We start from the raw sequence: 26,388 nt of genomic DNA, 5'->3' as shown, positions 1-26,388 counted from the left end.
CTCAGCTTAAATTCCTCATAACAGAGATCTTTAAAAAAAAAACAACTGAAAACCTTGTGGGACAACAAAAACTTTATATTTCAATGTGGTATACACATTGTATACTTTCTTGTATGATAACACATACTTATGTCTAAACAGCATTAAAAAAATAATTGTTTTCAATAATATTTGTTATTAAGGGTTCTGTCACAAATATCCATCATTACATTATGATGATTACAAATAAAATCATAAGCCTATTTTTTTTAAGAATGAACAAGAACACAATACTGAATTAACAGTAAATAACCTGGAATAACCACTGAAAATAACCTGGCTAAGGTTGAAACTGGATAAATAACAAGTGACCTAATTAAGTATAAGCTAACAAGATGTCTTTAATGGCAAACATTTGACTAGATACAGACACAATTGTTAGGTTTATGACACTATTATTGCTGATTTGACTAGTATCTTTTTTCATTAATGAATTCTGGACAATAACTGAGGAAATACTTAGGCTAGAAATGTTCATTATTATTCTATAGAAAAGCTTTTTTCTCCAATTACAGTTGCATCTGTGACTTTTTTAAATGCTACTGCCAAGCACTGTAGTTATTCAAATCAATAAGATAAATAATGAACAAAATCCTCATAACAGACCCATGAGGGATATCATTAACATCAAAGATCCTAACACAGATTTTCAAATGTCATGTTTTAGTTCACAATAACCATTCTTCATTTTGAAAGACCATATGAAGTTTCGTTTTTTGACAAAATTATCTTTTGATTAGATAATCTTGTCAAATGGTTTTACTGGAAAGTATAATTCTTTCATTGTTATCTTAAAGAAGTACATGGATGTAAACAAATAAATTTAATTTGATCTTGGTATTTTGGATGGTGTCAAGGTGATCTTATGAGACCAAATGAAGTACTGTCATATTGCTTTTATTATTTGTTGAAAAATCAGTGCAAGTTTCAAGTTGAAAGCAAAATTCTTGAACAAAATTACAAAAATTATATTTCTACAAGGTCCCTATACTTTTTGAACAATATAAGCACACTCAATATTCCAATTTTCTTAAAAATTGAAACAAAATTAAGCCTTTTTTAAAATCTAATTTTCACTCCCACTCCATACCTATAGCAGTCCAACCTACCTACATACTCTAAGTTTAGAGCAGAAATTGTGGATTTTTAAAAACTAGAACACAACTATGCCATTTGAAAAATTTTAAATTAAAATTGAAAGTCATAAAATGTATTGTTAACTAATTTTTCCTGTTTCAGTTGTCAAAAAACATTTGAACAGATCACAAGTATTTTTAATGCTTTATATATGACCAGCTGATATCTTAAACTCTCTGAAAAATCTTTTGCAACAGAAGATTTGGAGAAAGAGAGTGGTGATTGTATAGTTTTAACAACACTGAATCAAATAATTTTGTTCACAATTTAAGCATCTGGCAAGTAAAATCCAAATTTTTTCCATAATTTAAGCACCTTCAACTGCTTGAAATGAGATTTTAAATTCAAACCTTTTTCAAGCAAGTGCAAAAAACCCTAAGTTTTGACAAAATAGCATATTTATTTTGTATTTTAATAAGCTTGTTATTATGCACTGTACAAGTTGAGGGTTTTACTATTGTCACAAAAATGTAACTTTTGCAATTGGCCGTACCAAATAAATGTGTAGACAAATAGGTTTTATACAGAATATTTTAAAGAAAGTGCAATTGTATAACTGTGAGACATGGCTTGAAAAACTAAATCCAGTCCTATAAATTAATCAACTCCAAACTTTGAAAATCTGATTTAACATCAATAAATGAAGTCCTACAAGTTAAAGGGAAAACCTTAAAAGTTTCTAGTCTACCATAAGACTATTGATTAAAACTTTCAAATCTACATATACACAAGATATTTGTATTGATACACAATGTCTCTTTAAAAAATATTCTAAAAATTTTAATTCTGCACAGAGTGAAATAGATAAACACACATACATTATACTTATAATGCATCCCCCAAAATAAAACTAAAATCTAGAAAGACAAGAACAGCATTCCTTTTGGAGAACAGCTTCTAAAATCTAAATAAAATAATTACATTCTCAAATTAATAACTACAGAGTAAATTACATATTTTATATAATTTTAACCTTTTCTGATTAATAACCAATGAATCAGTTCTATCAAAATTTAGCACTTTACTAAATTTTGATATTTTTCGTGTGAATCTTTGAAAAGTTTCATTTAGTGTACAAGAATTAGTTTTATAGCATTTTAAACTTGAGTGTCTATCACTAACATTATTCTCAATTTGTGTAGATTATACAACCAAATTAAGTTATGATTTTTAAGATTTTAAGTAACATCAGTAAAATACCAGTACTCACCATAACGCCTACTTGAAGAATAACTGGGATAATCTGTAATTAGAAGGAATTACAATACTGTAAGTTAATACAAGACAAAAAAATCAGTATTTGAAAATAATAAAATTCTAGATGTGTACATCTACAAAATATTTAAAAGACAAATGGATAACAGGATTGTAGCTCAAACTGAACCAAATCACTTTACTGTAAGAGTTTGTCTTTGCACTCTTCACAGCATATCAATATCCTTCCTGTAATGTAATTTTCTTTTAAAGGAAGAAATCAAAAAAGGATCAAGAAATTTAAAGGCTGAATACACTAACTTCTGTTGCACATGTTGTTGTTTGAGTTTATTGTACAAAATTATTTAACTAAACATCCTGAAAGTTTGCCTTCAATAAATAATATTCAATGTGGTAGAAAACAGATTTTTTTTGTTAAATTCCTTTTTCTAATCAAATACCTGTTGTTGCTGCAGTTTTGGTTTTTACAAAGTCACCCAAATAATGTTGTGCCCAATATCACTGAAAAAACATTTTAATAAGGTGTCATAAACTCAATTAGGAAAAATATATTTGAGTGAAAATATGAATTTTGTTAAAAAGAAATTTGGTAAAATGTGATACTTTTCCCACTGGTTTAAATTAGTTTAAGCAAGCAACAGCACAAGCCATATCAATAAGATCTTTATGAATTTATTTCTCAAATAATGAAACATTTTGCTTAGACCTTCACTATATTTACATATTTATTTCAGGATTTTATCTAAAACCTTATCCTTCCAACATATTACCCATGGGCACTTTATTGAAGGCCTTAAATACAGTAAACACATGAATAAGATCACCCCTTACTTCTTAAATGTTTATGCCAGCTTAACTGTTTAAAACCAGGAATCATTTTAATAGCCATTCTCGAGACTTTTAGGCAAATATCTATTCTGTGATGAGAAAAATCAACAGTTAATTCTAATAAAATCTTGCCATTCTTGTGCAATTATATAATAGCCTCCTTAGTCAACTAAAAATTTCTTTAAGCATATTCCATGAACATATTAGCTCTTTTTACCAATTACAAACATCAAGCAGAAAACTTAAAGCTTGTTGATCATCAGAACAAAATTCTTTTCACTCTCCATAACTCTACTATTTTTCCCACAATTAATATTTCCAAATTTTGTATTCTAATACATCTAAGTATTTAAATTTATTTTCCTTAGGCTAGCACATTCAGCAAAACTGTTTAAGTCCTTTTGCATTAAAGAAGCATTTTTCAAAGGATTAGCTTTACCCACTAATTTATACGTCTGCAAGATCACTGAGGGACACTACTATTTACATTTTCCCAATGAGGTAGGTACTCATTTATGATTATCATCTATTTTATATCTCCATACCAATTCTATGTCTGTCTGTTATCTCTATTCCGTAAAAATTTATATTACTAATTAACCTCTCATGAATAATCTTATCAAAAATCTTTTGGATGTCTAGAAACAGAGGTTTCCTCATCCACAGAAGCAGAGACTCATCAAAACACTTCATAACATTAGTAAGAGAAGTACTCTCTGAAGCAAAACTAAAAACTTTTAATTATATTCTAACCTTCAAGGTGTCTTTCCAAGTGATCTATGACAATGAATTGTAACAGACTACCAATAACTGAAGTGGGATGGTTAGCATGTAATTGCCTGGATCTATTCTAAACTCTTAAAATAGGTACCAAAATTATTTTACATTCATCAAGAACTTCTCCAGCATGTGAAAATCTTTGGAAGATTCAAAGTATTAGGATAAATATTAATATGGCCAGAGGGTTTACTGTCAGTAAAAATTCTAGTAATTTTCATAATACCATATTTTAATGATACAAGTTTAAGAAAAACTGTACCCCTTTTAAACATTTTAAATATCCCATTATCATCACCTCTGATATTAAACACTAGCAGAAGTGTTGTTTACCATTTCAGCCACATAAATTTCTTCTCAATAATAGTTGTCAGCTCAGTGGTAACTGTAAGAGCTTAAATGTTAAACATCAGCAACATTGCCCATCATGTAGCTTTGGATTTAACAAGGTTCCCATTCAAGTCTCTTAAAAGTTCAATATTTTCTGCTAATTATTTTTTATTGTTCTTATTGTAAACATAAGCATTTAAAAACTTCAGATCTGAATTAATTCTCTTATCTCAGAACCATTCAGTCTCTTAGTCTCACTAATTGTTTTCTTAACCTGTTCTAATGTTGATATTTTATATCATGTCTCTGATTTTACTAGTGGTTCTCATATTCTTTACTATGTCACATTTGCTATCAATCAAACAAGTCATATCTCTGTTCAAACTTTTAAGGTTGTGTGTGTGTATAAACTACTAAGGAATACAATATTTTTCAACAAATAAACTAAAAAATAAAAACCAAAAAGTAAGTTAGTTCTAAGATCAGGAACATAATACCAGGGCTCAGGAGAGCATGGATGGCATACTTGGTGCAAATCACCCAGGCACAGGCTCAGGCAAATATTTTCCACAAATATGACACCAAAAAGTCCTTATCCTCTTTCACTCAAAAAACAGTAGCATTTATATACTGATGCTACATTTTGGTTAGTCTTGCAAGTAGAAAAAAAACATAACTGAAACAGGTATGATAAAAGGATGAGGAGCCAGAATCAGGGCAAGCACCAGGGCCCAGGATTTCTCTCCTGGGCTCTGCTTACTACTTGGCCTCAGAGGTAATATTATAGATCAGTAGCACTTTAGTAGACATTTTTAACCATATATTACATGTGTTATTTCAGAAAATCTTTCACCATACTAATGAACATCTTAGTGTTATGAATAAAACAAACTTAATTTTTGTCTCAAAAATTGAGGTGTTCCATAGAAATAAACTTACTTTTACTGGAAATATATCTTAACAATATCCTGAGTCATTAGGTTTGTAAAAGAAATGATAATATGCATCTTTTCTTTTCCCCACTTAAAAACTTAATCCATACACTTTCTAAAATATTATTGACTTTGCAGATACCAACTGCACAAAGGTGAACATTTATATCACTTTTGACAAAGAAAACAACTGGTCTCCCATTCTGTTTATTGATTTTACAAAACATCTTAAACCCCCATAAACTTGTATAATTGTATTTATCATTTAACCATGACTGAAAAATACCACTAACATCAACTTCACTAAAAGCAACTAAATTACTTGCAAAAATTCAACACTTCTCTTTAACCTTCTCCATTCTCTAATATTTAAACTGTTTGTCATGTCTTTTATAAGCTAAAACAAAATTCTCAAATGTACAGAAATTATCTCTCACCTCTTCACCTTGGTTTGAATTCACATTTAGTGCATCTCCAGATGGTCTATTTACCAACCTATTTAACATTCCTTTCTAGTCTCTACAGATGAAACCTGATAATTTAGGTAGGTTCCCATTAATCTGTTCCCAAAACTTACACCACACTTAACACTTTGTCTGCACGTAACAAGTACATCATTTTATACTTTTAAAATTCTTCAATATTTCTTTTTATGTTACAAGTATCTATTCTGCTCTGTGTGTTATTACTTGCATTACTACAAGTCCTGAATCTTCATTTCTTAGCCTCAATTGTTTTTAACTATGTATCCATCAAGTACTCTATTTGTATTATTTCTAACATGCTAATACCAGTATAATTTTCCTGTAGTAATTCAGCAATTGCTATATACAGTATGTTCAATAACGTTTTACCAATATTATGATAGAATAACATACATCACTCCTTCATGGCTATCCATGCACACCCATCCCTGAAAAAAATAAGAAATATAATGCAAACATTTACTTTTTAAGAAGTCAATTTCTTGTGAGGTGCAAGCCTCTCTAGTGCAACAGCAACTCATTCTTTGAAATTGATAGTATTGTCCTAAGTAGAACTTAGTTTGTGTCTTTGAAATTTTAAACTTGTATACTCTCACCAACTGGTTTCAACACAAGCACAAACAAATCTTAGGTCTTTATTCTATAATTTTTCAAACAGTCTTATAAACTTCATTAAGATCACCTCTTAACATTTTTTCTCAAGTTTTTTGGACTTAAGTTTACAATTCCATCAACACAGGTCTCAGAACACTATATGACTTCTTTGCCTAAACCAAAAACCATATATTGTTGTCAACAGAACAAATGCAATGTCCAAGGTTTGAAAAGTTTCATCCTGTAAACTGATTATAATACATATTCTATTTATTGAAGAAATTCAAAACACTGTGTTTCGGAGGGAGGAAGTAGGGGAGGATAAGGCATAAGAACTAAATACAATAAAAGATAGAAGGAGAAAGTAAGTAACAATAACTAATATTACATTCAAATAACTTTGCATAAAATGCCAAGGTTAGTAACTATTTACAATAGAATTTGACAAAAACTCCAATAACAACTGCATGAGAAAAGTAGCAACACAAGTCTCTGGAAAGAGATTCAAGTACACTAAAGACGAAAATGCACAAATATTCTTAATTATTTTCTGAACTCTATAAACTAAAATTCATCACAAAGAACTTCGTTACATTTAAATACCAGAATTTAGAATTTTGTCTTATAACCTATTTTAACATTAATTAATACTAGTGTCCTGGTGTGATGCATTGTAGTGATTGTCTTAAACATCATAAATTATATATAAATCAAGTACAATTGAATCATGTGTGAACCAACAAAAAATTAACAAATTTTAGTCACAACCCAAAACTTGTTAATGGATGATAACAGGTTATACACTGTAATTGGTAACCCATTACTGCAATATCGTTTCTGTCTTTCACACAAATCGCAACCAAATTGTATTCGCTTTTAATTTTTAATGCACTGACAATACGTGTGCGAGACACTATTCTTATGACAGTTAGGCCTAACTATTGCTTACTGTTGGCATATTAACAGTAACAAAACATTTTTTATGGGCAATACACATTTTTAAAGTATTACTTACCACTTTTTTGCATTATGTTACGGTAAAACTTAGTTTCTCTAACGTTACATATAATGGACTATCGTACAATCAATTAAAGGATAATACATGCTTCACTTTAAACTGTCATTACTACCAACTAACTTTTAGCAAGTAGTGAATTACTAATAATTGTACTATCGTATTCGCCACGACCGTTTTGAGCCGCGTCTAAATGATAATATAATCAATAAGCATCGTATAGTTGCAAAGGGATACGATAGGGGACAGTACAATAAATATTCGAACATGATTTGTCGCTTTTATGTTGGTGTTTATCTTACTATTTTTATTTCTATATTTAACAAAAAGAAACTGGTTTTAAATTCAGGAACTGTTTATTTATACTGTAAGTTTAATTCATATACTTAGACTTCCTATAAAAATATGCATTATTTTCTAACTCACAGCACTAATATACGGCAGCGTTTTTCCTTTTTGTTTAGAAAGATGACTGAAATTTTCACATTTCAAAATGATCACATATACGCGCGAATGTGGACGTAATCGACAATACAAATACGACTGTGTAGTGTGGATAAATTGTTGATTCTTTAGTTGCACACTGTCATGCTATGTTTCCCTTGGCTGGTTTAGTACGTGAGCTTCACCAAACGGGTCCGCAAAAAATGATATTCGATGAAGACGTGGAATAACGCTGACTAATTGAGAATATGCTAACAAAAATGAATAAAAGGAGAATAATGGTAAGAAAAATGAACAATGTACTATATAAAGACGAGAGACCGTCCATCTGTGCGTCTGTGATTCCGATATTTCCGAAAACATACCGAAAAAAGTGTGGTACCGAAAAACATACAACTTATACAAAACGAAAGCGTTTTTTGCTGTGCCAAACAAGTTTGTCTTTTCAGAATTTTTTCAATCATATAGATATATATATAAAACGGAGGAGGCGTTAATTTGGACATATAATTCAGTTGGTAGAGATCGTAATGAGTACTGAAATGGCCCGGCATGGCCAAGCGCGTTAAGGCGTGCGACTCGTAATCTGAGGGTCGCGGGTTCGCATCCGCGTCGCGCTAGGGTCGCGGGTTCGTATCCGCGTCGCGCTACACAGATAGCCCTCGAGTAGCTTTGTGCGATGCTCGCCCTCCCAGCCGTGGGGGCTACAACTCTTATAATAACCCGCATGTTTCACCTGCAACCGGCCCGGCATGGCCAAGCGCGTGTTATAATGTCAATCCCACTATTCGTTGATAAAAGAGTAGCCCAAAAGTTGGCGGTGGGTGGTGATGACTAGCTGCCTTCCATCTTGTCTTACACTGCTAAATTAGGGACGGCTAGCACAGATAGCTCTCGAGTAGCTTTGTGCGAAATTCCAAAAACAAAACAAACAATCACCTGCAACAAATTTCAATCTTGAAAATGGCTAAATCAAAGTAAGCTAACAAACTCAAAACAAGGAAGACAGCGCAAATAAAAAACTCCGAAATTCATAATAAGATTCCCTGCCTTTACCATTAGGATTAATAATTTGCAGGGTCGTACAGTCAACCAAGTAGAATATGTTTTTGACAATCAGCTTTTTTTGCACGTATCAATCCATAGAGATGATAAAATATACATATAAACGTTGTTTTCGTGAAATAATAGAAAAGGATATAATTTTGTATATTTATATTGTTTCTAGAGTTTGATTAAATTTTAGAAAGCATGATCATAAAACATTTGTTTAGATATAATTTTGTTTAAAAATATTAATGACTATTTCTCGTCGTATGCCTGGCATTCCTTTTTTTTTTTAATTTCGCGCAAAGCTACTCGAGGGCTATCTGTGCTAGCCGTCCCTAATTTAGCAGTGAAAGACTAGAGGAAAGGCAGCTAGTCATCAGCACCCACCGCCAACTCTTGGGCTACTCTTTTACCAACGAGGGGCCTGGCATGGTCTTGGGCGTGAGGCGTGCGACTCGTAATCCGAGGGTCGCGGGTTCGTATCCGCGTCGCGCCAAACATGCTCGCCCTCCCAGTCGTGAGGGCGTTATAATGTGACGGTCAATCCCACTATTCGTTGGTAAAAGAGTAGCCCAAGAGTTAGCGGTGGGTGGTGATGACTAGCTGCCTTCCCTCTAGTCTTACACTGCTAAATTAGGGACGGCTAGCACAGATAGCCCTCGAGTAGCTTTGTGCGAAATTCCAAAAAACAAACAAACAAACTTTTACCAACGAATAGTGGGATTGACCGCAACATTATAATGCTCCCACGGCTGAAAAGGCGAGCATTTTGGTGCGACGGGCATGCGAATCCGCGACTATCAGATTACGAGTCGCACGCCTTAACCCACCTGGCATTCAGTTCGTATTTAGTAAAACACTCAACATAAAAATGATGTAGATTACTGTTTACCAGATAAAGGGCTCAGCTGGACTGAGGGAATACAAAGTTTTGTACTATTGCTGTATCCAAGCCCGTACAAGGAATATTTGAAAAGTGAGTTTCAATTTATGTAATCAACACATTTTGCGAAGCACAATCAGTATATTAATGCTAGGAGAGTCTGGGAGCATGCCCTCATAGAAGATTTTGTTAACGTTAGGTGCAATGCGATTCAATCTGGGAGCATTTTTGCACTAAATATAGCTTTAAAATTGTATAGATATTCACCTAAAATCCACAAAAATTCAGTGAAAAGTCAACAGATCATCATTCTATTGTAAAACTGCGTGGAGAGTTAGATTTAAATTAGTACAAATTGTTATACTAAAGTTCTGTACTATCTACATACAGAAAATTTAATAATTGTCAAATTATATTTCTAATTTAAACAACTCTCCACAACAATAATATTATATTAACTGTCTCAGTCATTGACTATCATTACATAGATTTATGTACTCTTGAAATAACATGTTAACGTGATCAATTTCTTTAGGGTCCATTTTCACAAATAACTTACATACAGTTTCAGTGCTCATAGCAGTGTGTCAAAGCTAGAGCACTCAGTCTTTTTAAACAGTCAGTTTGTTTACGTAATTGTGTACGAATCATACGTTATGCAGTACGAACGTTCAGTTGCTATGAACTTGCGATTATTATATTGTTGCGTCAAATTGCTAGAACTTTCTGAATTTTTCCCATTGTTTTAATTGGGTATTATTGTATCAAAATATTTAGTACTGCATGAAATGTTTCAGACTTCTGTCGGTATATAAATAGGTATCGAAAAATTATTATGCAAGTCTAAACTGCATGATCTTGAGTTATTTAGTGATAAAGTGCATATAGTGGCGACTTTTAAACTGAAATTATCACAGATTGTATTGTAATCACAGAGAAAAACAGCTTATCTTGTACATTGTGTTCTAAAGTGATTTAACAAGCCTATGTGGACGAAAAAGATGCAACTCTGATAACCAACAGTGTAATTAATATTTGTATATACATTTAACTTGTTTTCATATATTATTTTAAAACAAGTGGACTGTGTTGCTGTTTGCTTATTGTTGAAATGTATATCCAAAAGGTTACAAACATCTTCTATAAAGGATCCGGCCTACAACACCTGATAGAAGCAATACGGCTTTAGAGTTTCAATTACAAAGTGCCAACAGAAGCCATTATGTGTAGACATTTCAATTCAAAAACGTTAATGCTTCATCACTAGAATGTAGACTACGTAGAAAACGATAAATACAATAAGCAGCTGAGCCTCTCCCCCTTGCTTCTTGGTACATTCATGGTTTCTTTAGTCTAAGTTTGGTTTGTATTTCTCACTTTGCCTTGCTCCTTTGATTTCGGTTTAAATAATTTTTGTATTTATACTTTTTCATTGATACTATCACGTGACAAGCTATTCTCCGGTTAGCTAATAGCCAAATAATAATAAAAAAAACATTAAAGGACGTTACTAACTTATTTATAATACAAGGCTGCATTTAGCAATATTCTATACAGGAGGTTGTTGTTTGTTTGTTTGTTAAATATCACGCAAAGCTCCAAGAGGGCTATCTGTGCTAGCCCTCCCTTATTTAGAAGTGTAAGACTAAAGAGAAAGCAGCTAGTCATCACCACCTACCGCCAACTCTTGGGGTACTACTTTCCCAACGAAGAATGGGATTGGCTGAAACTTTATAACGCCAGCACGGCTGAAAGGGCAACCATGTTTGGTGCGACGAGGATTTGAATTTACGACCCTTAGATTACGAGTCAAGCGTCTTAACCACGTGGCCATGCCGAGCCTACACAGAAGATAACAGCAAGCAAATAATCTTTAGAATATACAGGATCAATGGTAACTTGAAGCAAGATAATAAACTTAGGAATTTTTTCGATCACATTTTGTGTGAAAACCTGCACATATTGAGAACAAATAACAATTTCAGAATAAATATTGTTATTCTACGAGAAGTTAGAAACCCATAATATATTCATACACTACACTTACCTCAGTCTTGTCCGAAGTCAACAATTGACTTTAATCTTACAACTATAAAATCACACATCTCAAGAATTATGTAGAACTCTTCTGGTTTCCAAATGCATATACACCTCATAGACGTCACAGCTCTTAAACAGAGATGCAAAATACAGCAAAATACTATTTAACTATGAAATACGTGAAATTACATTTTAAAGACCTGTTAAAAATAAAAGTATACACATTCACATAAATCTTTCAAAAATGAAAAAATAGCAAATAAAATAACAAACTACAATATATTAACAAAGGCAATGTGCACTATTTCAAAACAAGATAAAAATAAACCCTTTAACTATTAGAAATACGAAAACGACTTGACGAAAATACATATAATAATGGCAACAAACACGATTTATTCAAATATTTCAATAATAATTATTGTTGTTGTTTGCTGTTAAACACAAAGCTACACAATGAGCTATCTGCACTCTGCTCACCACTGGTATCAAAACTCAGTTTTTAGAGATATAAGTTCGCAGACATACCGCCATGCCACTAGGGGCCTAATAATAATTAACACACAATACAATGCTCCCTAGTGACACAACGGTAAGTGTACAGATTTATGAAGCTAGAAACCGGATTTCGATACCTGAGGTGGGTACTGCATAATATAGCCTATTGTGCAGCTTTGTGCTTAACTACAAATACAAACCAAACTTGCAACAACAAAAAAACTCTTAATACAAACGATTAAAAACTCCAAGATTTAAAACGTATGTAATGTAATTTGAAATCACTGATGGTGAAATGGGATGTCTTTCACATTTAAAACTCATACTCAACATCAAACAATTGTCACAACCATTATGCTATCAATAAAGACCAGTAATGTCTTTTAGAAGCTCGCCATTTTTTGAGTCATCTTATGAGGAAGGGTAATATCTCTTTTAGTTTTTACTTGCTTTTTACAGCAATTGAACACACCACACTACGTACGCTCATTGTTTACGACTTATGGAGAGTGACAAGCTTGTTTACTTTAAAGAAAGTCGTCACATTATTACCGCACTGAAAACCCTTGTGTTTTTTTTTTTTTCTTGTACTTGCTGGGAAATTCTAGGATTTGAGGTTTCTTTTTCAGGGTGCAGCTTCCCATGGAAATATGACAAAACTCTGGAACACAAATAACACCACTAGCTAGTTGGAGAACAATTTTCAGATACATCCACAATTCAAGCTCTTGTAGTGAAAGTAGACATTAAAAATGCAAGCTTGATCAATTTCAATCGATCAAAAGGTCAGTCAGGCGTATAAGTTGAAAGCAACAAAACCACTTGGTTACAACCATCTCTTGCTTCTGAAAATTACTTTTATAGAGTGAGTAACATGAAGGCTATCCTTGTGAAGTGACAATTCTAATCTTCCGTAGAAAATAGAATGCATATCTTTGCCATTTGAAAACTGCTAAGTTAACAGACCTTTTTTCAAAATGAACATCGCAGCATCTTTTTAGACATTCTCGTGCGGCACCAGCACTCATTAGTAGTAACGATATCGTGAGTGTCTCAGTAACGTTTTGGCTGAGATGTCATTGGAAATGTTTTGTTTCATCAGCCGCATCAAATAGGTAACTACTTAGAATATTTAGAATTTGTGTAATATTTAATGCAAAGTGTGGATGGACAAAAACACTGTTCTATGAAATATTTGAACTGCTACTTGTTATTGGGTGAAACTCACTTGTAACTTAGTTGCGACAGTTTTAATCTGATAGAGAAACAAATTATGTATCATGTCATGTTTAAGGCTTAAAAAAGAAGTATCACCGAAAACTTGGTGACTGTTATAAAGAAACTAGAATGACTGAAAGGTATTTTTCGTACATGGCTATATACAAGAAGTGTTGCATGTGTATGTGCCTCTCGCACTAAACGAAACATTACACACAGTCAACCTCAAAAAAAGCACACACACCAAGGATCTAAAACAAACAATGTTACAAAGAAGATATAAAGATGTCAAAATAGACAGACGAATTAAAAAGGCTAACAACACTCAGTGGAAAAACTTGGTAAATCGGAACAATACTAAACTTTCAAAAATAATTCGTCTTATTATTACCTATCAGTTTAAACTCAAGAACTTTTCACGAACTCTGAAAAAAAAAACATTTTCATCTGTTACAGCTCAACAATCGTTTTAAACAGATATTTCCTGAAGTTTCTGTATGGTTGTCATCCATGCAATAAAGCCCGTTGTCAAATCTGAAAGTTCATAAAACCATTGACTAATTTTCTGAAAAGCACAATCAAAGAAACTTTAAAACATCCAAAGAAGTCAGTTGTGAAACAAATAACACCATTTATATTATACAGTGTAAAAATTGTAGTCACCAATATGTAGGAGATACACAAACAGCTCTCACAGAACGTTTCAACAACCATAAATATTCTATTAACACCGACAAATATCTTCCTGTTGATAAACACTTTAATTAACCTGGTCATTCCATTAACAATGTTACTCTCATCGACACTGAAATAGGATTCAAAACTAAAGCAGATAGAGAATTAAAAGAAGCTTATTGGATCGCCAAGCTAAACACTGTTCAACCTTTCGGAATTAATCTAGATCTTAGAATCAGTAATCTTCGTTCATTGGTTTTAACTCTGCCAGAAAAATAAATTTTATTCTTTGCTTATTTTTTCATATAATATGAAAGCCCTAATACCTTTTTCACATATACTCTCACCATCGGCTACATTGTATCGCAAATAAGACGCTTACAACAGTACATAGAGAAATAGATATTTCCTGGGAAACCAGATTGCCTTCATGACGTCACTAAACTCTCTTTTTGCGTGTCACTCATTCGATTACATCTCCGTTCCCAGTTTGTCCCTAAAGAAGAAAGGTCCATCTTTCGAAAGCGCTCGGATTATATGGTTTTTATTCATTTGATTATATATATATATATTTATATAAATTATATAGGAATGTGTTATATATATATATATATATATAAATATATATACAGGAATGTGTTATATATATATATATATATAAAATTATACAGGAATGTGTTATATATATATATATATAAATTATACAGGAATGTGTTATATATATATATATATAAATTACATAGGAATTTGTTCATGCATGTATTATCACATGAAGGAAATATACAAAAACTACAACTAACAACTGATGAAGCGTTGTATAGGTTGATATAAGCTGGAAATTAATCTCCTCTTAAAGGTATAAAGAGAATGTCGATTACTAGGATTGTGGGATACTGCATTAAGAATTCTCCTTCTGATTTAATAGTACTATGTATCAGTAATCTTAATCCAGACTTATGCCTATATCGTCATCACTCCCTCTTCAGCTGCAGCAGTCAAATAACTTCAGTAAATGACATTAGAAATTAGTTTTTGGTGTCTATGCTCGTTCTGTTTTCTATCTAACTTAGTGCAGAATTTGCCATCTGTTATGGATAACATATAATTCGCCTGTGGAAAATGATGTATCTAAAATTATAGCCTCAAGATCTCTGAGGCAGTAGATACTTTAGAGTTTGGATGATTCAAAAACTATAGGCCACAAGGCTTTCTATCTATGGCATAAGAGCCTTAAAATAATTCCCAAACTTATTAAACTGAATACTCCAAGAGAAACTTTGAAACTGAAGATGAAATATAAACAATGCTCTGTTCTGAAAACAGCCTGATATAATATTTATTAGATAGATTAATTTTTTTTTCATTCCTATTGGAATGAATAATATAGTCCCACGCTGGTACATCGATAATTCTACGGATTTACAACGCTGAAATCAGGGGTTCGATTTCCTTCGGTGGACTCAGCAGATACAGTTATGACAGAAATTGATCGTACCCCTGCCTTTTTTTTGCTCATAACTAAAAAAATATATCACGATTAGGCTAATAGACGTATAATATATAATATAATTATTATACTAACACACATCTACATACATTTTTATGTAAATTAAACGACAAATAAATTATATATAAATAAATAACCAAAAATAGGAGGTGCAGAAAGTGTTCGCACATTTCAGAACGTGTGAAAAAACTGATGTTCCCGAAAAATTTTGTTTAGTTTGGCGAATAAACTACATTATACCATTCCAGAACTAGACACTGGGTTCATAATTATTGGAATTTAGCCAGCACAAAATTTACTTCCGGCAATTTAGCACCGTCTCCGTCATTATCTGCTTGGTCATCATGGCGAACAGGAAACAACTGTTCAGTGATTTTAAAAACCGAATAATTGTCAAATAGAAGTCTCGTGTGTCTCTTTTCGGTATTGCTACACAACTTAATGTGCCAAAATCTACTGTTCAAAGTATAATTGCCAAGTTTAAGCTTACAGGATCAACTGCTAACTTCCATCGTTCCGGACGCCCCACCAAAATTCCAGAGAGAACCAAGGGGAAAGTTCTCAGAGAAGTTAGTAGGAACTCTCGTTTAACACGTAATGATATAGAGAAACTGGTAAGGGAAACTGGGGTTGAAGTAAGCACGTCTACTGTTACGAACATGTTACGCTCTTCTGGGTTCAAAGCATGCCGTCCTCATCGAACTCCATATTTAAAGCCTGTTCATTTAGAAGCACGATTGAGGTATGCAAGAAAGCATGTAAATAAACTCTTTACCTACTGGAAGACTATTCTTTGGTCAGACGAGGGTAAAATCAAGCCCTTCGGCCACAATGATGTTCGCTATATTTTCTGTAGGAAGGGGAACGAAATATTCCAAAAAACACCGTCCTACAGTTAAACACGGAGATGGCTCGATCATGCTATGGGGTTTTTTCAGCTCTTCTGGTGTAGGCAGCGTTCACCGCGTCAACGGAATCATGAAAAAAGGAGAGTACGTTGATATATAAGGCACTTATATCAAGAATTATGCTCTGAACCTGCGGCTTGGACGTCGTTGGATCTTCCAGCACGACAATGACCCTAAGCACACATAGAAATATGTGCAATCCTGGTTTCAGATGAACCATATAAGCGTTCTGAAGTGGCCATCGCAGTCACCCGATCTCAACCCAATTAAAAACGTTTGACATGAGTTGAAGACCAGGGTTCATCAGCGTCATCCGAAAAACTTGCAAGAGTTGGAGGCCTTCTGTAAAGAAGAATGGAAGAAAATACCAGTCGAGTACTGTCAAATGATTATGGAGGGCTATGAGGAGAGATTGCGCCAAGTAATTCACCTGAAAGGCTACACAACTGACAATTAAAGTAGACGCACGAACACTTTCTGACTCTCCTATGTTTGGTTATTTGTTTATAAACAGTTTATTTGTCGTTTAATTTACATAAAAATTTATGTAGATGTGTGTTAGTATAATATTTATAATATACTATATTTTAATTATCCTAATCTTGATATTTTGTAAGTTATGAGGAAAAAACTACTCACGACGCAGGGGGTACGAACACTTTCTGTCGTAACTGTAGCCCGATGTAGCTTTGCTATAGGAAAACATACACATACATAAGTAATACAAAAAAAACGTCAGAGAGAACTATTGGTAACTTGTTAAAGAGACGACGTGACAGGTGGTTGGGTTAAGGCGATCCGATTTTCCAGTTTATTACTTTGTAAACAAATAAGATTGAAGGCTATAAAAATTACTTTACCATAGTAATAGCTGTATTATAAATAGTTATTTAAATTAAATTTCATTGTTACTTCACTGAGATATGTTAAATAAATTAGAGAAAGCTACAGAATAAAAATTACGGTTCTCATACTAGGAGAAATTGGAGATTAAAGAATTCATCATAAAACATAGAATTTAAAACTTAAATAATATTATAATTTGTTTATTAACTACATTTTGATGTCAAGTTTATTTGTGTCCATCAGTAATAAAGTAATTTAATTAAGTTTTGAATGTAATTCGGTATAAAATCGTGGCATGCGCACTTTAAATTGTCTTTAGGGAGAGTTTTTTTTCCACAACCAATGAGCAGAAATATATTTTCTGTCCGCATCGACAACGTGAAATTGAGATACATACTGAATGGAGTTTGTTTGTTTTGGAATTTCGCACAAAGCTACTCGAGGGCTATCTGTGCTAGCCGTCCCTAATTTAGCAGTGTAAGACTAGAGGAAAGGCAACTAGTCATCACCACCCACCGCCAACTCTTGGGCTACTCTGTTACCAACGAATAGTGGGATTGACCGTCACATTATACACCCCCACGGCTGGGAGGGCGAGCATGTTTAGCGCGACGCGGGCGCGAACCCGCGACCCTCGGATTACGAGTCGCACGCTTTACGCGCTCGGCCATGCCAGGCCCTACTGAATGGAGAGAAAAAAAAAAGTAGCAGAGTTGAAAATTTATATTGCAAGTAATAACTTTGGCTTTAGATGGCCATATACTGAAGACTGAAAGCTGTGATCAGATTATACTGGTAATTATTGATTACCAGTAAATTGAAACTTTTGCTGTTTACATAATTAAGCAGTGGATAACAAGACTTGAAACACCTTAAAAACTCCTTATGAATCATAGAGTAAAGTTTAAGTTTTTTTTAGTTGTACGAATTATGAAATGTGAAGAAGATATGAACTTCCCCACATCATCTTCAACTTAAAATATTTTGAATGAGTTATTCAAAATGTTGAACCCATGCTTGTAGGGTTTGCAAATCCTTTTCTAACGATTAAAATGACTACCTGCAGCAGTCTGTTAACTAGTCTTTGAATCTGTTAATTTTGTTTTATGCATCAAATAGAACCTCCACAAAGATTAGTTACCTTGTATTAAAATAATGTTGGAGTTTTCCATATCACTACAATTGATGTCGTGATGTCTAGTCATGCACCGTCTGATGGCCGTGTCTTTTGAAATTAGCTCTGCAGTGTACTTTCCATTGCAAAAGACACTATCCTAAATCACAAAATTAATCTCAGAATTGTTCCATGACTCAACTAGAGTAAGAAGACAGTACTTTCCCAGCACTAGTTTCAACACTCTGATCACACAGAAATCAATAGAAGCAGTTTAATCAGCATGACTTCATAAGTAGTAGTACAATTACTCATTTCATTCTCCTGCTGTTTGAGGTATGTGACTGTTGAATGGATATGTGTCATGAAAATAAACTGTGTACATGTGATTTGTGCTGCATTACCAAACACAGCTTTTTATTATTTCGTGGGCCCGGCATGGCCAAGCGTGTTAAGGCATGCGACTCATAATCTGAGGATCGCGGGTTCGTATCCCCGTCGCGCCAAACATGCTCGCCCTTTCAGCCGTGGGGGCGTTATAATGTGACGGTCAATCCCACTATTCGTTGGTAAAAGAGTAGCCCAAGAGTTGGCGGTGGGTGGTGATGACTAGCTGCCTTCCCTCTAGTCTTACACCGATAAATTAGGGACGGCTAGCACAGATAGCTCTCGAGTAGCTTTGTGCAAAATTCCAAAACAAACAAACAAATTATCTTGTGTGCTGCTTTCTGAAACACGTGGACAATTTTTGCCAATGAGCTTTGCATTTCTAAATTGTCACCTGTTACAAGATGTTTCACTTTGCTTACCACAATTGGTGTAGACTTCATGCAGTTTTCTCTTCTTTCTTTTTTTGCCTGACTTGGAAATTGTAAATCTTCTATCTGGACACATCATTATTTTCTGTTCCTTGCTGGTACAGTAGTAAGTCTACAGATTTACAATGCTAAAATCAGGGTCCCAGCGCTCCTCAGTGGACTCAGCAGATAGCCCAATGTGGCTTTCCTGTAAGGAAAACACAAACACTCATTATTACCCAGGTGTATTTTATCAGAAAAGGGTGTTGCACACTTTTCCCAAAAGCAATCTATTTTTGGTAGCATTATGCTACCTACAAAAAGCCAAAACAATCTCAGAATGCAGTTCTAAAACGTTATGGTTAATCCAAATTTTATATATGTTGTGGTTCACTTGACTTGCTGATTTTTATATAAAAAGTCATTTTAATATGATGTAGTCAATCCTCTGCTGTATATGTAAACCATTTTCCAATGATCAGTGCAGGTGTACCTGTGGAAGATATAAAGTAGTTCAGGTAAGGACTAATTAATGCACATGAAATTACATTTCAAGGCTGATTAAAGTAACCTTTTAGTCAGAGTAAATATGTAAAATGAAAATAGTAAAGGAACATTAATTTGAGTACAGGGATGGGGCTTAGCTTTTGTACAGACCTGCAGCATAGTATCAATTTTCATACAGGTGAAGTAGTCTTAATCTCATGTTTTGACAGCTCAGTACATTAATGCACAAGTTTTAGTGATCATGTATGTAGAAAAGCACAGAAAAATGTGTTAGTAAGTAGAGATGACCTGCATTGTCTTACAGTAATCATTCAGGTGGATTGTAGGGGTTATGGCCTCACCTATGTTGTGGTGAGAATGACAAGTCATAGGGTAATGTTAATCACCTGGGTAAATGCAATATCTGTTGTGAACTAAAGAACACCTGATTTAGGTAGTATGGAACATAATCTTGAAGAAAAAGAAGTTGAAAGAATTCAGTAAAAGTGATCAACAGTCTCATATAAATAAAAACAAACAGATACTGTGACTGTGTTGTAACAAAGATGTTTCATTTAATCTTGTGTCCAGCTTCATTATTCTTTTTAAAACCAAAACTCGGTTAGTAACAGATTTAGCATTACTTTGTGATCAGTATTTTAACCGAATCCTGGTAATTATGCAACCTTAACTAAGATCTCAAAGGTTAACTCAATTTGCCCTGGATATATCAAATAACTAGTGTATGTATTGCTTGGCAAATAATGCAGTTGTGAGCAGTTTTTCTTTATAATCTTATACTAGAATGATGAAGTGATGAATGTATAACTTGCAAACAAAGTTATATTCTCCATATATAATGCAGTTGTGAGCAGTTTTTCTTTATAATCTTATACTAGAATGATGAATGTATAACTTGCAAACAAAGTTATATTCTCCACGTCTTCTGCACCTGTGATAGCCCTGCTCTCATTCAATTGTCACTGGTATCTATGTCCAGGATTAATGGATAATCCTTGTTTAAATAAGTTAACATTAGGAAATAGTGCCTGTTTTAGGGCAAACAACCAGTGTAGTTGTTTTAGGCCCCATACTTATACTTTAAAAGTAAGTAGTTTATAATAAAATACCTTAAAATTGAAACATTGCAATTGTTTTAAAAAGTTAGTTTTGCTGAAGTATTTTATGTTACAGTTACTTGAGAAATGTATTTTTAGGGATTTATTAAATTATTTTTAAAAGGTGTAAGCACATATTAACCGAGATGATGTACATCTAGCTTTTAAAACACAGGATTACATTGATTCTGTACTTGATATGAGGTTAAATAAATCAGTAGATTGTTTCTTATAAATGGTAGGTGAAATACATATATTATGGCTATGCAAGGTTCATTTGTAAGTTGGAAAGCAGGGCATATACATGTTTTGTACCTCATGGTATATCTCTTTAACATTAAAAACATCTATTACTTACTACTGTTGCAGTAAAAGATGCACCCAAAGAAAGCAAGACATTGGCCAAAAGTATCAAAGTGGCAGCAAGAAATGAAATATTAAAACTGCTAAAGAAATAAAGGCTAAAAAGCAGGGTGGAGTCATTGAAAAGTTTATTCTTAAGAAGAATCAGTCAGGACACATAGATGCTTTAGACAGTAATGAAAGCATAAGACTGCTAGCAGACCTCAAATGACAAATAATTCATTTCATTATGAATTTTTTGATGAAAAGAGTAAATATATTGGCAGTGCAGTTTATTACATAATCTTAGCAATAAAATAATGTGGAAAGGAAGAGTTTCATCATGGAAGTTCTGGTAGGTAAGATCAGCATCCTGATCATGAAACGGATGATGATATACGTATTCCAAAATTTGAAGTTCCTGTGTTTTGGCCAGAACATATATGTATGACTAATTTCACTTTTTAGTAAGAAAAGGTTCACAGAAAATTGAAAAAGATGAGGACGAAGGTTTTGAAACAAACCACTGCAAATGGAAGCTAGCAAATGAAAATCATTGCAAATCATCAGCAGTTTGTGTATTTCACATCAAAATATTTTTTTGTTTGCTGCAAGTTCTTTAGTAATTTCAAAATGGCTTTAGGATTTGGTGGATTCTGTGATTGGGTAAATGCTAGTGCATGTTTGTCTACATGTCAAAAGTCAAATGGACACAATAGCTATATTTCAATTGTTCAAAGTAAAAAAAGACCATACAAGGGATGCACAGTTGTTAAACTAAACATGCAACTAATCAATGATGATAAAGTTCCCTGTTGAAATGTTTTTTAATGTCTCCTAGTTATCATACAGTTTACTGTTCAGTACAACTTGGCTCTTTGTGGTTCAGTTGACAAATTGTGCCAGGAACACATTGGAAACTTTTGGGACTTTTACAGTTAATAGCAAAATTTGATTCAAACATGAAGGAACACCTGAGAAAAGTGAAAAATGAAGAAATTCATATCTTGGAAAAGTGAATACAGAATGAGCTGATATCTCTTATGGGCTATAAGGTGTGAACTACCATTGTACACACAGAAAAAAATTATACTAAATATAATTCTGTGATATTAGACTGTACCTTACACCTCAGCCATAATGAACAGATATCATTCACTAGTTCTTTTAAACTTTGCACTTTACTTGGTGAACAGCTGTTTTCTACCAGATCAAATCAGCAATACAATTCTGCAGTAACTATAATTACAGAGCATACCTTCATCCAAACACATAGTAGTGTCAAACTCAAGAGAAAGCATTGAGTAGTTTACTCCTGTGTCTACATTTCAGGTGACTATTTGTCTTAACTTCTTTACTAATCAGTTTCAAAATTCTTGAGTTGTATCTTTGTACCAAATGTATGGCAGCAAAGATAGAGCCTTTTGTAAAGTTTCCTGGACCAGAAGTTGAAGCACCAAGTTAAAAAACAAACAAACAAACAAACAGAAAATAGCTCCTCTTAATTCATGGAGGCTCAAACATTTATATGAATGTGTGGGTGTTGCTCCCAGAAGAGAAAGAGCAATGTATCATTTTTGCAAGTGTGTCATTGGATTGTTGTGGTCAGTTAGAACACTGTATTGGGCTTCTGGCTTTAGCAACCTGTCTTTCTCTTCAGAAGAATTTGTGGCTGTGCTAGTGATCTTCAATCACTTAAAATGATTACCACTTCATCTGGCAGTGATGTAGTATGCCATTATCATAAAGAAACTCATTGATATTTTATGAAGATATGGTAGTGTTATAAACATCTTATAATAGCAATGCCCATAAACCAAAATATCAGGTAATATTAGATTTTCCATTCAAGTAAGATTTAAAAAACTTGCAATGGGTAACACAGCATTAGAAAACTTAGTATTTTGACTGAAATTTAACAAGTGGGTTTCTCGTCATCACTGATTATTAGAAAACTTAGTATTTTGACTGAAATTTAGGTCTTCAGATATTGGATAGTTGAAGTCAGTGTTAATATCTTTATGTTAAATTAGAATATTTTCTATTCTTATGTGCTACATGTGCAAAATTAAGTCTTGCTGTACTGGATATTCAATCTACTAATTAGAAAGGTAACTAAACCTTGAAATATTTAAATTTAATTTTCTGAGTGTCTATCTCAATCTGTTTCTTACTTTCAGACATTTCAAATGTTTTGTCCAGAAAAGACACTTTTTATAGACCTAGTGGTCATCACCTTCTTCCCAGAGAATCTTGACTCTCAAGGATCAAGATAATCTAGCTCTTATCCATTGCTCTTTTAAAGGATGTAAATCAGATGAAGAAATGAGGAGCAAGGTGACAATTTGTTTTGCATGTCCATTTGCACATACACACAAAGAAACTTATACTATGGACATTTGAGAAACATAGAAAATTATATAGTTGCTTTCATCATCTCTAGATAGATTAGCAATAATGGACAATTTTAATGAATTTTCAATATTTGAACAAAATACATGCACTGCTTGATAGAATGGAAAAAAACGTAACAAAAGTTAATTTTTAAGCTGGAAACCAAATAACCTCTTTAAATAAATAATCCAGTATTGAAATATTTTCCTACTTTTAAATAATAACCAAATTAATTTATTCAATTTCTGAATAAACTTTGTATTCTCTTTTATGTTTATATCAATTTACTGTTTTTCTCTTTCTTATAATTAAACTGTTCTTTTTTTAACTTGTTTGATTAAACAATAATGTCTTTTATTATTTTTACTTTACATAAGTGAATTTGCTTTATGTTATAAAATGAAATTATTGTAGAAGCCTGATCTGTAAAGTGGTAGTTTTTGTGATATTACATCGAATAAGATTGATATTATAGTAACTTGTATAACATTTTGCTTTACTGGCCCAATATTCACTTGTGATATTCTCAGCTGCACTGAATTTCCCCAAGAGTGATCAGGTCAATTTCATAGAATAACAAGAGAATTGACAAAAATGTATCATGGAGCACTTCTGAATTTTCTAATTTTAACTGAGTTTGAAGAAATGAGAGACTTGACACAATGTATAACAAGATGAATTAGCTTTTATTCACCACAACAATGACAAAAAGAGTGTATTCACATAGGATTTGTGCTACCTATGAGACTGTTGGTCATTCCCTTAAAAAAATAGGTGAAGTAATATTCTTGAAGAATCACCTGACCAGTCAGTAGAAAATATTCCTGTCTTAATTTCACATTATTCATGTACTTTATGCACTGCCATAGGCATAACTTTTCTTAAGCTTAAGAGAAGCTATTATTCTAACCGCTGTAACAACAAATTATTATAGGATAGAAATTTATTTCCCTAGCCAGCTCCAACAGTGGGTTTCTATCTTTTTTCTTCAACTTGTAATTCTTCTCAAATTAGAGTTCTACACTTCTTCATAGTTAACATTTAATTGCTACTATTGAATTCCTTTAAGAGCTGTCAGCATTTATCTGATAAAAATTTGTGCTAATGGGTTAATACACTGTTTCCAACTGCCCCAGGCAGATAGAGTTTATAATACTATCCAAAATTAGTTATTACCCATCACACCAAAGCTCTTAAATTTCTCATACAAGTTAATAAACCATGAGATAATGTCCAAGTTTATTTTTTAAACAAGTTTTCTGAGATGTTTTGAGTTTTTAATATTTTGATGTTTATGTTTTGTTGTAGATTTCTGTACATTGAAATATCTGTTTGCAAAAGTAGATAAGTAAGAAACAAGGTTTAGTGTTACATTTGAGTTTCAGGACTGGGCTGTTAGCTTTCACTCATGATGTTTCTCCACTAACCTACAGCAATGGTGTATGTACTTTAATTTTTTTCTTCTACTGGCTCGGAAAATTTTCGGTCATCATACAAAGAAAGCATGCCACCTTTTTTTCTTTCAGCATTATAATATCTTAATAAAAGCTGAAAATGAAAACAAATTAATCATCCTATATATAAATGTTATTTTTTACACACTTCTAGAGCTGTAGACTTAGATTTTATAATTATTTTATAGTTTTCATTGGCAAAACCACTTAGATAGAAGGGCCAGAATAATTTTTAGCCTTTTCCATCTTTCAGAATCTTGATGTTTCTACAGACCTGTTGGTATGGCCTTGTTCATAAATAAGTGTTTCTTCAGTTTCAAGCTGTGCCCACGCTGTGCTGATCCAGTTTATTGAGTGGTCAGTTGATCTGTCTTTGACCAAGACCAATTTTTCTAACATTAGTAATCTAAGAATATCTCTTTTTCTTTCAGCCTTTATTCTGTAATTTTTATGTATAAACTGCCCCAAAAATATTTTTTTCTATAACATTTTATAAAGCTAGAACATGATGTTGAGAAAAATTATTTTAACTTTAATAAAAATATAGATTATACAAATTTTCAGGGTTATAATGAATACTAAGCTTCTTTATAGTCAAATATGCAGAACAATAACCCTGATTTGATTGCCATCTTGCAGTTCCTGATAGCTGCAACCAATTTCATTTTATGACAGTGATCACAAAGAAACCATCAGTTACATCCCCACAGAACACAAGCAGTTTTTCTTGAAACATTTACTTACAGTTTTTTATAATTTTATATATATATCCTACATTCTTAATATAGAGACAGTGTAAAATCTAAAACAAATTTTAACACATTATGTAATTAGAATTGAGCCTCCAGAAGTGATCACAACTTCAGACTGTGATCATTCTATACAAGTTATATGTTTGACAGAGTTAAACTGATAATTCACATTAATATTTCTATATACATGTTTGAATTACTATTACACCACTTTCTAGTGGCATACTAAGAAATGTGATAATACAGTGATTATCATCTTCATGTTATTTTTTGTGTAAAACCTTTAAGTAACTTGAAGAATTAATCAAAATGCTTACAGAACCTTTATGTGTGGGTAATCTTGAAGATGAAACAATCTAGGAACTCCAGAACAAACAGCTTAACCTGGTCAATGTGTATTCTAGTTATTTGTAAAATGTTCAGTTTGAAGGTGAATAGAGCTTTCCTACAATTTTCCTTCTTCTTGCAAGGGATGTCTTATACTTCTTCTGTTTATTAACACTTCCAATA

At 32.8% G+C, this 26,388-nt stretch overlaps 1 protein-coding gene and 1 long non-coding RNA gene across 5 annotated transcripts in view; one reads left to right on the top strand and one right to left on the bottom strand.

The window, feature by feature from the left end:
* LOC143256832 (septin-7-like) overlaps positions 1 to 7,566 on the bottom strand; it is a 74,778-nt gene extending 67,212 nt beyond the window's left edge. Inside the window, exons 1-2 of one of the 2 annotated variants that reach the window (XM_076514574.1) lie at positions 7,353 to 7,566; positions 2,387 to 2,419 (exon numbers count right to left, since the gene is read on the bottom strand). In XM_076514574.1, the coding sequence (XP_076370689.1) occupies positions 2,387 to 2,389 (3 nt within the window). In that variant the 5' untranslated portion in view covers positions 2,390 to 2,419; positions 7,353 to 7,566. The remainder of the gene's footprint in view (positions 1 to 2,386; positions 2,420 to 7,352) is intronic. The other variant, XM_076514573.1, reaches the window with a different exon arrangement.
* The window catches only part of LOC143256834 (uncharacterized), a 36,170-nt gene extending 10,571 nt beyond the window's left edge, over positions 1 to 25,599 (top strand). Inside the window, exons 2-5 of one of the 3 annotated variants that reach the window (XR_013031568.1) lie at positions 3,588 to 3,720; positions 19,820 to 19,850; positions 23,459 to 23,615; positions 25,380 to 25,599. This is a non-coding gene — a long non-coding RNA (uncharacterized LOC143256834). The remainder of the gene's footprint in view (positions 1 to 3,587; positions 3,721 to 19,819; positions 19,851 to 23,458; positions 23,616 to 25,379) is intronic. The other 2 variants (XR_013031567.1, XR_013031569.1) reach the window with 2 other exon arrangements.
* Positions 25,600 to 26,388: the final 789 nt, after the last annotated feature.

Source organism: Tachypleus tridentatus, chromosome 7 (assembly GCF_004210375.1).
Source record: "Tachypleus tridentatus isolate NWPU-2018 chromosome 7, ASM421037v1, whole genome shotgun sequence".
In the NCBI taxonomy this organism is placed as follows: Eukaryota; Metazoa; Arthropoda; class Merostomata; order Xiphosura; family Limulidae; genus Tachypleus; species Tachypleus tridentatus.
Note: the sequence above shows the minus strand (reverse complement) of the source record. Positions and strands in the feature narration are given on the sequence as shown.